Raw genomic sequence first — 12,400 nt, forward strand, 5'->3', positions numbered from 1 at the left:
GTTGTTTGTACTGAGGCTTTTTATAGACTGATGTCCAAATATAGGTCATAGATGCACAGACACATGCTCACGAACGTATCCCGTACTGAACCACCCACCCGCACCACTTCTGATCCTCTCCATCTTCATACGTAAATTCAGAGGTGACACGAAAGGGGGTACCTACACTATTCTGCTTTTTTTCCTGTGTTTTGGGTTCATTTTGCTGGAGCACCAGCTAGTTCGTGTCTTGGGCCAAAATCTCCTGCTGTTAAAGGCTGTGCAGGCAGATTGCCTTTTTTTTTTTTTAAAAAAAAAAAAAAAAAAAAGGGGGATGATGGTAAAATCACATTTGGCTGAGAATGAGTTGTGTTCGGCTGTGAGGAGCTGCTTTGAGCAAAACCAAGACAGCTGGAATCTCCTCCATAAAGGATGGACAGCCAGCACAACTGGCTAATGATTTTCAGGAGCTGGGTATGCAAAAAAGAGGTGGAAAGTTTTCCATCAAAAAGAAGAAAAGAGGCACATAGATAATGTGCGTCTGGTACCAGCACAGCTGGTGAAACAAGACAGCACAAACTCCACGTTACCAAAGCAGATCTTCAGCCAGTACCAGGCATTCAGTTTGGTGGAAGGTTAAGGACAGCCTGAGAAAAAAAAAAAAAAAAAAAAAGCTTTTTCCTTTTAATAATTTGCCTGTTCCATGGGAAATCCAGCCTGAACTGAACACGTCAAGAGCTGCAGCATTCCCACTTACGTTCTCCCCACCTTCAACCTGCAAATTCAGAGATGTTTCCAGGAAACCAAGTTCTGCTCGTTATGTTTCTAAAGCTTTGGGAAGACAGTGGAAATATCGGGGCAAGGAGGGGCTGTGCCTTTGGCCCTTTGTAGTCCCCCTGTGATGGGGTATGCAGCGTACTTTTTGACACAATTTTGTGTAAGTTTGGCAAGATTAGCATGAGTATAGGAACATGGGAGCAGTGAGAGAGAAAGCATTTATTAAGACAAATGTAATAGTTATTTTTCCCCTGGGATAAACAACTAAATGCACAAGACAGCTGACCCATTAAACAGATGTTAACTTTTCCCCTGCTCCTTTGTTTACCACAGTGTGAAAAAATCCAATTGGCAATGACAGTTAAACTAATTTGATTACTCATTAACTGATGCTTCTCTAGTCTTATATGCAGCTGCTGACAAACTAATGAAAAATATATTTCCACTATGGCCAATTTAAGCTAACTGTGACACAGTTTAACGGGGAGAGTAATGTAAAGCACTGCTATAGTTAAAAATGCAAGGAGTTCAGCCAAAGACATCTCTGTTATTGCTCAGCATTCTCATTTAGCATTGCGGGTGTCCCTGTCAGCGTGATTTTCTTCCTCCAACCTCAATTATGTCAGCTTAGTCATGAACTAGTATTACCCCTAAATATATTGAAACCAGTTTCACTTAAATTCAAGAAGCAAACTGCCAACCCTGCAAGACATGGCTGCAGTGAATACAAACAGCCGCTGAAAGCCTTAACATGAGGCCAGTTACATTGCGAGTCCTTGCGTGAGTACACAGCAAATCCCCTTCCAAAGAATGCAGCAGGTTTCACTGTTCAATTCACCGTCAGTGGATGCAACTGGAGTCATTTCAAACACTCCAAGAAGTGGTTTATGCCCCACAAATTTCTTTAAACGTCTCAGCAGCTAAGCTTCTGGCAGTGGATACACAGATACAGAACTACTCTGATCAGCAACTAATACTCTCTTGGAGCCTTTGAGCCACGCGCACGAGATCCAGTTCACCTTCTCTCCGTGCTCAATGGTTAGCTTTGGTAACACTCTAGCGTTTGAAGCCACTTTGTTGAGCTTTCTGTCTTTTCTGGTGGATGCAGGTGCTTGGGCCTTCCTTCTCTGCAGAGATTTTGCTGGACTTTGCTCCTGCTTTCCAATGTCACTGCTGACATCCCAGAGCAAGACTTTCCCGTCATTGCCTCCAGTCAACAACCAGTACGCTTCTGGCATAAAAAGGACCTGCGATACTCCTAAGCTGTGACCTAGAAACTCCAGCTCACGTTCAAACTTGGCACCAGTGACTCTGAATATTCTGACTTTACCGTCTTGAGCTCCGCAGCCAAAGATGTTGCCGCACGGTGCGACAGACAGGGAATGTGCAAGCGGCGGGTTAAAGAACTGGCCCGCTGACTGTGGACTGTCTTCCTCACTTTCACACTCCTGCAGGTTTGTGGTCCACAAGGGGCGAGCTTTCTGCAGGTTCCACAGCATAACCTTGAAAGAAAAGTATAAATCGGTAATTTGTCTGTTTTACGTAAAATCAGATCTTTTGCTAACAGTAAAAATAAACAATCGCACTTCTGGCTCCAGCAGAGGAAAGGCTACGCATGAGTGCAAGATATGCAAGATGTGCTGCGAGGAGTGGTTAAACTTTACCTGATAAATACAGCAAACCTTTACGGCGTGCCTCCCACACCCTCATACCGCCCTACTCAGCACAGAGTCAGTGACTCGCACCTTCAGACCACAAAACGGATGAACAAACTGTTCTGAATGCTTTCACATTCATCTCGGCAGTAGTAATCATGACATAGTGCCCATCATTATTTAAATTATTTAAAATATATTAAATTATTTAAAAGGAAGGACACGGAAACGCTAGCAGTAAATAGAGAACATTAGCATTCTGAATTTTGGTTCTCTCTCTGCTACGTACTTGTCCTAAAATAATCACTCCCATGAATGTGCGTGAAAAATGGAACAGCAAAAGGCAAAGAGCAGTTCAGGCCCTCATTTTTAAACAGACAGATGTTTGGGGTTTTTTTTTCTATCCAATGAGTAGATCCAGTTTGTGCTTCCACCATATCGAGGCAGGGCACGCTTTTCCTGACGAGATGGGGGGGAGGCTGTGCTTTTAGGTTTGCTTTTAAAATGCCACCCCACCTCCAAGCTCCTCATGAAGCAATAACCGTGCCTTCAAATGCACCCTGCATCTCTCGTACAGCAATTCAAGTACCATAGGTTTATACCACACCAGTTAAAAATAATTCCGTCGATACTTTTGTAGGACCTGAATGGATAATGAGCATTTTCAAGGCCAACGGATATGAAAGCACGAGTCAGTCTAATGCAGGACTGGTGTGTTGTTTGCTTTTTTTAATCAAAGCTTTAATTTGTTGTTAATAAAAATATTCCTCCACTAGTGATCTCCAGTAGAAAGTACAGGAGTCTTTAAATTTGTGCCCCAAAAGAACTGTCACACTGCACTGGGTCTGCATTTCTGGAATCCAGATCACACAAAGACTTCCAAACTATGTCGTTTCCTGCAATTTCGCTGTTTTAGTGACCACTGTTGCTGCTACATTAGAACTCCTTTGCTACCGATGCAAGGGAAGACTTCCCATGACAACAGTGTGTGCAGGGCAAAGTAAATCAGAGAGGCTGGGTCCTAACGCTTAAGGCAAACACTCCCATTTTCGGCACAGACAACTGCAACAGCTTTATGAACTCATCAAGTGCTAACAAGTTTTCTGCAGCCTAAGTATTTTCTGTCCTCATAGCGTTTTCCCTGCTTTCATGGAACTTCTGAAGAAAACCTGGCAACCTAAATCTCAGTTCCCATCAGCTACAGCTTCACTGAGGGTTTGACATGCGAGCACAGAACATGTTCTGATGCTCATAGAGCTTGTAAACAAGTCCAAAGACAGGCTGCTGCACAGCATTTCAGAGTACTGCAGCTCAGCGTCTCTTTATGAAATGATGTATCTTAAAGCCAGCCTCAATGCACAAAACCACTTTTTTCATTTTACAAAACCCCACTAACGAATTCCTACCATCTGGGGACATTGACTTTCACCTAAAAAACAACTTGCTGAGCTACAGTAAACCGTACTAAAACTGAAAAGTCACAAAAAATGACCAGTTCACTTGCACAGCAGTGGTATACAAACGCTTAGAATTCTGATAAAAAGTTTCCAGCCATAGGCTTGTGAATCTGTATTTTAGAGACCCGAATTAAGCCAGCTGTCTAAGATGCTGGGCGTTTACTCCTCTCAGACTGATACTTTGGTACCTCTGAAGTTTCTCACAGTACTTCAGTTAGAATCCTACATCCATCTTCTAGTCAACCTAAGGAAAAAAAACCTGGAAAATTTCTGAATATTTGGCAAAGTCTAAACCTGGCATACTTCCATCAATCAGCCCCTATTTGGATAAACTTACTGAATTTATACAATCTATGCCTTTCATATGGAAAAATACCACTTACACTAAGTATCGGCATGTATTCGTTCCAACGGGTGTTAGATGCACTTCAGTTTCAGTAACACGGGGTGAAACTGCTCAGTGTTGCTGTAATAGTGCTAGAACCATTGAAACCTATGCAGAAGTGATAGTTTTAATCTCGGGCTAAATCAGGAACATGGTCAGATCTCAACCACTGGAAGAAATTACTGAAAAACATCTGTTCTGGGTGGCCAACTCTGGCAACATAACTCAAAAGGCTCCGTTAACTCCTAGCACGGTCTTTCTCAGAATGCTTCCACAAGAGGTGTGAAAAGGACAAAGTTTCCTCTTCGCAAGGACAGAGAAGCATAAAAGGCAAGGAATATTTAATGCTTCCAAGAGGTTAATCAGAACAAAGTATAAATTATAAAAATGACTTGTCCTTAGAGTGATACATGCCACTTGGAAAGATATTTATCTACCTGCAGCGAAGAGTTCCTCCTAGCATCCTGTCCACTTCAAGCATTTTGCCTTTTTCTAACTACCATCTGTATTTGGTCTGCAGCCGTAACTGATCACCAGGGACAGCTGCTGGTTTTGCTCAGTCCAACGGGGAGCTAACATGGCATGAGCATGCTCTGCACCATATTCTGATTCCTGCCCCCCCCCCCCTCACTTTTAGACTGTAAATGGATATGGAGGGAAGAGAAAAACGGGGAGAGGAACTGCTGAGCAGAATCTGGCACAAACAGCCTCAACACTGAGCTTGTCCACCAAAACTACTTTGGAACAGTTAAGGAGCTTTCCAGCGACAAGGCTGTACACTCTTGCTCTTGGTGAAAGTCTGCTGGCGCCTCACTACACAGGTGGGTAGTTACCATTTCACTTCTCTAATAACCATCTACTTGTATGCAAATCACCTGCATGTCCAGTCCACAGGAAACTAGGCTTTGAGGCCGCTGAGGTCGAAAGGCAACAGAGGAGCAGATGTTTAAGTGTCTCAAGGACCGGCTGACTTTCTTGTTTTCCAGGTCCATAACCTTTATTGCCCCCGAGTCATCTGCCGCAGCCAAGAAACTGTCGGTCTCATTCACTGAGAGGCAGTTGATCTCCTCCTCATTCACATGGAAGCCTTCAACGGGCTCCTTGAGGGATCGGGCATCCAGCAAACTGACAGTTTCTCCGTGGGAGGTGTACAGCCTGGCGGGATGGCGGGGAGAGAACACCACGGAGGTCACGTCGTCTGCCTTCGGGAGCTGGAGCTGTCCCACCAGGGCACCTCTCCCGTCCCAGAGCGCGAGCTCGCCTCTCTCCGCACCTGAAGCCACCAGGCCTTCCGTGTTTACATTCAAGCACAATACAGAGGTCGAATGTCCACCCGTCCATTTGGCTGCCATGTTTCAGGGACACCTCTGAAACAAACAAAAACCTGAATGGCGCTCCTGATGGTCTCCTTACAGCGGAAAGCTTATCAAAGCAACGGGATCAACCCGCTGACTGTAACTCAAACCACTTGAAACTCTAACGGCTAATTAAAACAGGCACCTCTGCAGATCAGTCCCCAAATGAAACTTTGGCTCAAACAGCGTCAACATCAGCTACAACGGTGCGGGACAGTGGCGCTGGCACGCGTGGCTGCGCGGCACGTGGAGGACGGCGGCTCCGATGGCTGCGAGGGGCAGAGCCGCTTCCCCAGCGCGTAAGGGCACAGCACGGCCGGCAGAACGGGGCACGGGAAGGGGCGGGGGGGACGGCGAACCGGGCCGGTCTCGGAGCCGGCAGCCCCACCGGGCGGGAGCACACGGACACTTGCCCGGCCCGGCTGCGAGGCCGGGGCAGCCCGAGCCCGCCTGGCCCGGGGGAGCGGGAGGAACTGGCGGAGCCGGAGGGCGCTGCCTTGGCGGCGGGTTAGGGGCAGGCATTGGCGTGACTAAGTTTTAACCCACGGCGCAGGCGGCTCCGTGCTCCCGAGGGGAAGCGGGTCCCTCGGCACCGGCACCGCCCGGGCCACCGGCACCGCCCGGGCCGCAGGCGCGGCCACCGATCCCGCCCCGGCCCCTTCCCTGGCGCGACCCCCGAGCGCTCCGGGGCCGGTTCAGCGGGGGGCAGAGCGGGGGGGCCGGGGACGCCGCGGGGGCTGTCCCGGCTGCAGCGCCCGGCCCCGCCGCCTGAGCCCCGCTGCTTACAGGCAGCGCAGCCCCCCTGGGTCGGGGCCCGGCCTTTACCGACCCGACCCTGCGCTGCACCGCGCCTGTGCCCGGCACAGCCCGGCCGCCCGCCGCCCACGAGGGTCCTGCCGCTCACGCAGCGCCGCCGGCCCCCGCCCGCCCGCCGCGGGGGCGCAGCCCGGCCCGGGGCAGCCTCACCTCCGCGCTGCGCCGCCCGCTCCTGCGCCGCGTCCCGCGTCCCGCCCCGCGCCTGCGCCGTGGCCAGGGGCGGGCTGCCGGCGGCGGTGATGGCGGCGCCGGCCGCCCCCGCGCCGTGAGGGCCTCGGGGCCCGCGCCCGCCGCCGCCGCTGTCGCCGTCGAGGCGGGGGACACAGCGCGGCCCGGCCCGGCCCGCCGGGCGTTCGGGGGGGGGGGGGGTGCGAGGCGATGGCGGCGGGCCCCGGCGGCGGGGCGGCGGCGGCGGGGGGCCCGGGCTGGCGGCTGCCGGGGCGGGTGCTGGAGCTGGTGTTCTCCTACCTGGAGCTGCGGGAGCTGCGGAGCTGCGCGCTGGTCTGCAAGCTGTGGCACCGCGTGCTGCACGGCGACGAGAACAGCGAGGTGTGGCGCAGCCTGGCGGCCCGCTGCCTGGCCGAGGAGGCCCTGCGCACCGACATCCTCTGCAACGTGCCCACCTACAAGGGCAAGGTGAGCCCGGCACCCCCAGCCCCGCGGCGGAGCCCCCCACCACCCCCCGACAGCCCCTGAGCATCCCCCCCCCGCGACAGCCCCTGAGCATCCTCCCCCCGTCCCCCCCCCCCCGACAGCCCCTGAGCATCCTCCCCCCGCGACAGCCCCTGAGCATCCTTCCCCCCCCCCCCCCGCGACAGCCCCTGAGCATCCTCCCCCCGTCCCCCCCGCGACAGCCCCTGAGCATCCTCCCCCTGTCCCCCCCCCGACAGCCCCTGAGCATCCTCCCCCCGCGACAGCCCCTGAGCATCCTTCCCCCCCCCCCCCGCGACAGCCCCTGAGCATCCTTCCCCCCTCCCCCCCCCCCCCCCGGGGAGGGGCAGCAAAACACGGCAGGATTTTATCTCCTCTGCCCCTCCCTGCCCCCCATCTCCCCCTTAGGTCCGTGCCTTCCACCACGCCTTCAGCACCAACGACTGCTCGCGGAACGTCTACATCAAGAAGAACGGCTTCACGCTGCACCGCAACCCCATTGCCCAGAGCACGGACGGGGCTCGGACCAAGATCGGCTTCAGCGAGGGCCGCCATGCCTGGGAGGTGTGGTGGGAGGGCCCGCTGGGCACCGTGGCCGTCATTGGCATCGCCACGAAGCGGGCGGCCATGCAGTGCCAGGGCTACGTGGCCCTGCTGGGGAGCGATGACCAGAGTTGGGGCTGGAACCTGGTGGACAATAACTTGCTGCATAACGGCGAGGTGAACGGCAGCTTCCCCCAGTGCAATAACGCACCCAAATACCAGGTGAGCGGGGCTTGGCGTGGGCTGGAAGCTCCACCATGTCTGACGGCAGCTGTTTGTCATGAGCCTCTTCCCTCGTCTGTCCTGGCCGGCTGCTGCCTTGGCCCTGAGTGCCCACTCAGGGGTGTCGCGAGCCCTCCCTGCGGAAGGCGGGTGGCTCTGCCTTGCGAGCCCTTTGCCCCTTTGTTTGCTGCTTCGTCGGGCTGCGCCGGTGCGGTGCTGAACGCACCTGGCCCTCGCTCGTTTCCACGCTTCCCTCAACTCCCGAGCGCGGAGCGTGTGCTGTGGTTGCCTCTTGGACACCGTGTTGCTTTTTGAAATAAAAGCTGGAAGGGCTGCTGCAGCCTCCTGAAGTAGTGACTCGCCCCGCAGCAGGGTGAACCTCGGTGGGATTTTGCCCCTTTGCTGTGTGAGCTGAGGTTAGGGTTAGGTAAGAGTCTTCCTGCACAAACCTGCAGCTGCTGAGTGCTGCTCGTTTGCCTGCTGGCTGCGTTCCCGTAGGTGACAGCCCTTGGCTGGGCTGGGATGTTCAGATAATTTCAGGTTATTAAAGAGCAAGTGCCAGTTCCACCTTTTTGTCCCTATAGAAGAGTTTATCTTTGTTCTTCTGGCTGCTCGCACAACTCCATCCTGACTGCTGGAGTCCCTGGCGTTACAGCTTAAGCAGTATGCAGTATAATTTCCATCTGGTAATGCTGTGGCTTTGTATGAGCATTGGCTTATGTTTCAGTTGTGGGTGAAGATCTGTGTAGTAACTTGGATATGATATTCCTGCCTTTCACGTAAAATTTCACTGCTAAGCACTCAATTCTGTCTGAAGGTTATTCCTGCAGGTTTTGGGGATAATCGCTAAAACTAGTGTAATTAAAAAGATTTAGATCTCTTTCCATTTGCACATTCCCTCGCCTGCAAACTGGATCTGCACATTCCAGCCTCAACCCTTTGTGGTTGCTTTCTGCTGCCCTTGCCTAGGCCTGTCTGCAGCAGCAGGGTGAGGAAAGGTCTTGAAGCTGAGAGCCCCCAGCTCACGCGGGGACTCAAGGGTGAATGCAGTCGCTGCTTTCTCTGTAAGAATTGGTGAGAGCTCAAATGGGTGATCCTTTGGAGTATTTTATGTTTATTAAGACATGTACAGTGATCTGCTCATAGAAAGCACACTTAAAGGAAACGCACATGTGTGTTAGCGTCTGTTAGAGCAAAAAAGGAATCCTCGGCGTTGGGGCTGGCTGGTGAAGGATCAGAAGTTTGTGCGGCATCCTGCTGTGCTTGCTGCTGGTGGCTGGGACTTCTATTTATGTCTAAAATAATGTGTACTGGAGAAATGCAGGGAGCACCGTGCAGGCTTTGATCTGAGACTCTTGCCGTGTTCAGTGTTAGTTTCACTCGTGTGTGTGTGTATATATATATATATATATATATAAAAATATGTTAGGTTTTTCACTTTTTTTGCTGAAGCTTTGCACTGGAATTTCCCTCTGCATTGGTGAGGGAATACCTCTGTCAGCGACAGCACCTGCACAGTAGCCTATACCGGTATATTTTGTGTGTGGGAGCTTTCTAAAACAAGTTAGTTGTCTGCTCTTCATAGAGCTACTGCTCAGCGATAGCAACAGCTAAATACTGAGTCCAGGTACTTGGAGGCCATTACAAAGTCTTCAAAACTCTACAGTATTCTGAAGCACGTGGCATGCAGTATGGTCACTCTCGGTGCCCTTGCAAGGTTCATATGGGAAGGGTGATGTTTATTATCACGTAGGTGGTTAGTTACAGGCTGCCCGCTGGAAACAGGCAGCAGAGGTACTGGGGATCCTCGTGCATTTGAGCAAAATTGAGTAATTCCTGTCATAAAAGTAACGAAATCATGAGAAACAAGAAAGCCTTGCTTTAAAATTACCTGCTGCGTTAAACATTGGCGATGCTTGATTTTTGTGTCTCATTTGAATATGCTGACTCTGTCTGTGCATTTTTATTTTTTTAAATTTGATTTCCCCCTTCTGTCTCTGTTTACAGATAGGTGAAAGGATCCGAGTTATCCTGGACATGGAAGACAAAACGTTAGCGTTTGAGAGGGGCTACGAGTTCTTGGGAGTTGCCTTCAGAGGACTGCCAAAAGTTTGCCTGTATCCGGCAGTGTCTGCTGTGTACGGTAACACAGAAGTGACTTTGGTCTACCTGGGAAAACCTTTGGATGGATGACGTGGATCGTTCCGTTGGGACATCGAGATGTGGATGATTGGGAGGAGAAATCTGCATGTTGGTTAGAGGGAAACGTGTATTAGAGGAAAAATGAAAAAGTGTGGGTGTGTGTCCAGGAACCATCGAGGGAATCACGTGGCGTTTTGGAACAGAGGACCAGCCATACTTCGGGAATTGTGTGACATTTCCTCTTTCTACCAGGCCAGAAAAATCCTCAGGGTTGCAGTTGGTTGAGTGGGAAGCTGACACATGCATGTTGCAACAGATTTCATTGCTAAGATGGCAGTATGTGACCTCAAATATTTAAGAAAGGATTTGATAACAAAACTGCTTGAGGAAGTTAACCTGAGATTTGTAAGTAGCGTGTTTTGTGAAAGACTCCCATTTTAAAACTGCTTGTTCCTTCCCTTCCCTCCTTTGGGCCAATGTGGGTACCGGAGGAGAGCGAGTCTGGTTGGGTTTTATTTACAGTTTTTAACATACTGAGAAGCATGGTCCGTCTGGACTGTCCTTCTCTAGTATAATGACACAAAATGTGTGCAGCTATTTTTAAGTGTATTTTAAGGGTTGTATATATAGAACACGTTGAAAAGAACAGTTAAAAGAAAGGGTTTGCTTTATTCTAACTGGGACATAATTTCTTAACGGGGGAAAAAACCCACCCCACCCCACTGCGTGGCATCAGAAAATATACCTCGGACAGGTATATGACATTCATGTAAGTGTACTTCTGTTGTATTGTGAAGCATTTTGGGATGCTCTTGCGGAGTACGGTGCTACATCGGGTCATTTTCTGTGGAAGTTTCCATTGCTTTAGCAACAGGTTTTTTTCTCTGTAGGAAACGCAGAACGTTTTCCCCGTGAGTTTCCTTTCGCCAAAATCTGCGGTTCCCTTTAGGAAGGGAAACCGCAACACAGTGGTCAGCTCATCTTCCTTTCAACATCAAAAGTCCTGACTTTCAAAAGCATCCCTATACTTCCTAATTACTATTGCAAAATGTTTCACAGTAATGAGGAAGGAGCATTCAAGTTTCTGAATCCAGACCTTGCTTTTGGCTTAGGTGGCTTTTGTGAGGCTTTTAAGACTTGACTGAACCTTTCTTTCATTAAATAAAATCCCCCCGTCCCCCGGTATTCACCTGCCTGTTGTCAGTCAGGAGGAGTAAAACTCTCACGAGCCCTTCGGTGGCAATTCTGGATCAGGTTCGACGTGCCGGCTTTTCGCTTGCACCGGTTTTCTGAAGACCACGCGCAGAGCCCCCGGCGTGCGGGTGTGCTGGCGTATGGGCTGGGGCGGCCGGGGGCTGCGGGGTGTACCGGGGAGCCGCGTTCTGGGGAAACCCTTTCCCCCTGAGGCTGAGAGCTCGGTGGGGACCCCCAGAAGGGCTGCTTTTACCGGGGCATTGACACCTGCCAGCCCTGCGGCTCTTGTCTCTCGTTTCTCCTTGGCTGGTGTTTCCCAGAGCTGTCTGAACTGTTTCAGAGTTGGCCATGCTTTTCAGAGAGGGAGAAGGAAATGTTTATACAACCCCTTTTTGCTTTATTTGCGCTAGAGAATGTGAATTGCTTAATATCAGACACCGGCAAGAGGAATTCCTCCTGGCATTACGCGGGTCATGGGAGGGGAGCGGTGCGAGCAGGTGAGGGAGGCTCCTCGTCTGCTGCTGCTGAGCTGTCTTGGAGTGCTTCTAGCCTCGCAGGTAACCAAGTTCTGCACTGGAACAGAGTATGTATGTCATTACCATTTAAAAGGATTTAAAAGTATTTATTTGTTTTGTGTGTTGTTTATTGCTTAAAGGCAGTATCGGGGTCCGTTGCTCTTGGCTGGGTTAAAGAAACAAAATACGTGGTGAGAAATGAAGATGTTTTAAGTGGTGTTGAGAACTGAATAAATTATGTGGGACGGGCACGCGAGTAACTTTTGGAGAAATCTGTTACAAGCATTGATTGTACTAACCTGTACAGTATGTGTCTGCATAGCAGAACTGGGGGTGTGAGGCGGGGAAAAAAAGAAGCAAAACCCTGTCCAACTTCAGAAAATAAAATTGTCCCCGAGATGAATGTGTGCTCAATGCAGTCCTGAAAGGCACGACCTCTGCGCTTGTTCATGAATCCAATTAGATGCAAGTAAACCCTGAGAACTTCTGAGGAGTTTTATCCACGAATTGAGATTGGTTTCCATTCTTCAGACTGCTTCTTACCCTATAAATAATTTCTTTAAATTAGAAATGCTGAAAGTTGAACATTCCTTAAGGGTGGGTTTGGGGGGGACTCACTTGTGTATGATTATAACTTATTCCTGGAGACCAATGCTGGCTGTACAAAATATTAAAATAAACTCTGCTATAATTCCGAAGGATGTAGTGG

At 50.5% G+C, this 12,400-nt stretch overlaps 2 protein-coding genes across 4 annotated transcripts; one reads left to right on the top strand and one right to left on the bottom strand.

Annotated features, from left to right (window-relative positions):
- Positions 1–956: 956 nt before the first annotated feature.
- Positions 957–6,623, bottom strand: WDR53 (WD repeat domain 53). Of its 3 annotated transcripts, none has more exons than XM_055723299.1 (3): positions 6,575–6,623; positions 5,129–5,620; positions 957–2,258 (listed from the first exon to the last, which is right to left on the bottom strand). In XM_055723299.1, exons 2-3 carry the CDS (start codon positions 5,603–5,605, stop codon positions 1,677–1,679), a joined length of 1,059 nt encoding a protein of 352 aa, XP_055579274.1. In that variant the 5' UTR covers positions 5,606–5,620; positions 6,575–6,623; the 3' UTR covers positions 957–1,676. The 3 variants fall into 3 exon arrangements, with proteins under 3 accessions (XP_055579274.1, XP_005437192.1, XP_055579275.1); XM_005437135.4 differs by lacking the exon at positions 6,575–6,623 and adding an exon at positions 5,754–6,533; XM_055723300.1 differs by lacking the exon at positions 5,129–5,620 and having other exon boundaries at positions 6,575–6,613.
- Positions 6,624–6,671: 48 nt separating this feature from the next.
- Positions 6,672–12,389, top strand: FBXO45 (F-box protein 45). Its single transcript, XM_055723302.1, has 3 exons — positions 6,672–7,060; positions 7,484–7,840; positions 9,848–12,389. The coding sequence occupies exons 1-3, from the start codon at positions 6,803–6,805 to the stop codon at positions 10,031–10,033; spliced, it is 801 nt and encodes a 266-aa protein (XP_055579277.1). The 5' UTR covers positions 6,672–6,802; the 3' UTR covers positions 10,034–12,389.
- The last annotated feature ends 11 nt before the right edge of the window (positions 12,390–12,400 follow it).

Source organism: Falco cherrug, chromosome 11 (assembly GCF_023634085.1).
Source record: "Falco cherrug isolate bFalChe1 chromosome 11, bFalChe1.pri, whole genome shotgun sequence".
NCBI classification, from domain to species: Eukaryota; Metazoa; Chordata; class Aves; order Falconiformes; family Falconidae; genus Falco; species Falco cherrug.

What these genes read in the sequence shown, in the direction of transcription:
- WDR53 (XM_055723299.1), bottom strand. Translation starts at nt 5,605, where the DNA reads ATGGCAGCCAAATGGACGGGTGGACATTCGACCTCTGTATTGTGCTTG. An exon ending in CCTGTGGACTGGACATGCAG is followed by an intron (nt 2,259 to 5,128) that starts GTGATTTGCATA and finishes TTTTCTTTCAAG; the next exon opens with GTTATGCTGTGGAACCTGCA.
- FBXO45 (XM_055723302.1), top strand. Translation starts at nt 6,803, where the DNA reads ATGGCGGCGGGCCCCGGCGGCGGGGCGGCGGCGGCGGGGGGCCCGGGC. An exon ending in TGCCCACCTACAAGGGCAAG is followed by an intron (nt 7,061 to 7,483) that starts GTGAGCCCGGCA and finishes TCTCCCCCTTAG; the next exon opens with GTCCGTGCCTTCCACCACGC. An exon ending in ATAACGCACCCAAATACCAG is followed by an intron (nt 7,841 to 9,847) that starts GTGAGCGGGGCT and finishes CTCTGTTTACAG; the next exon opens with ATAGGTGAAAGGATCCGAGT.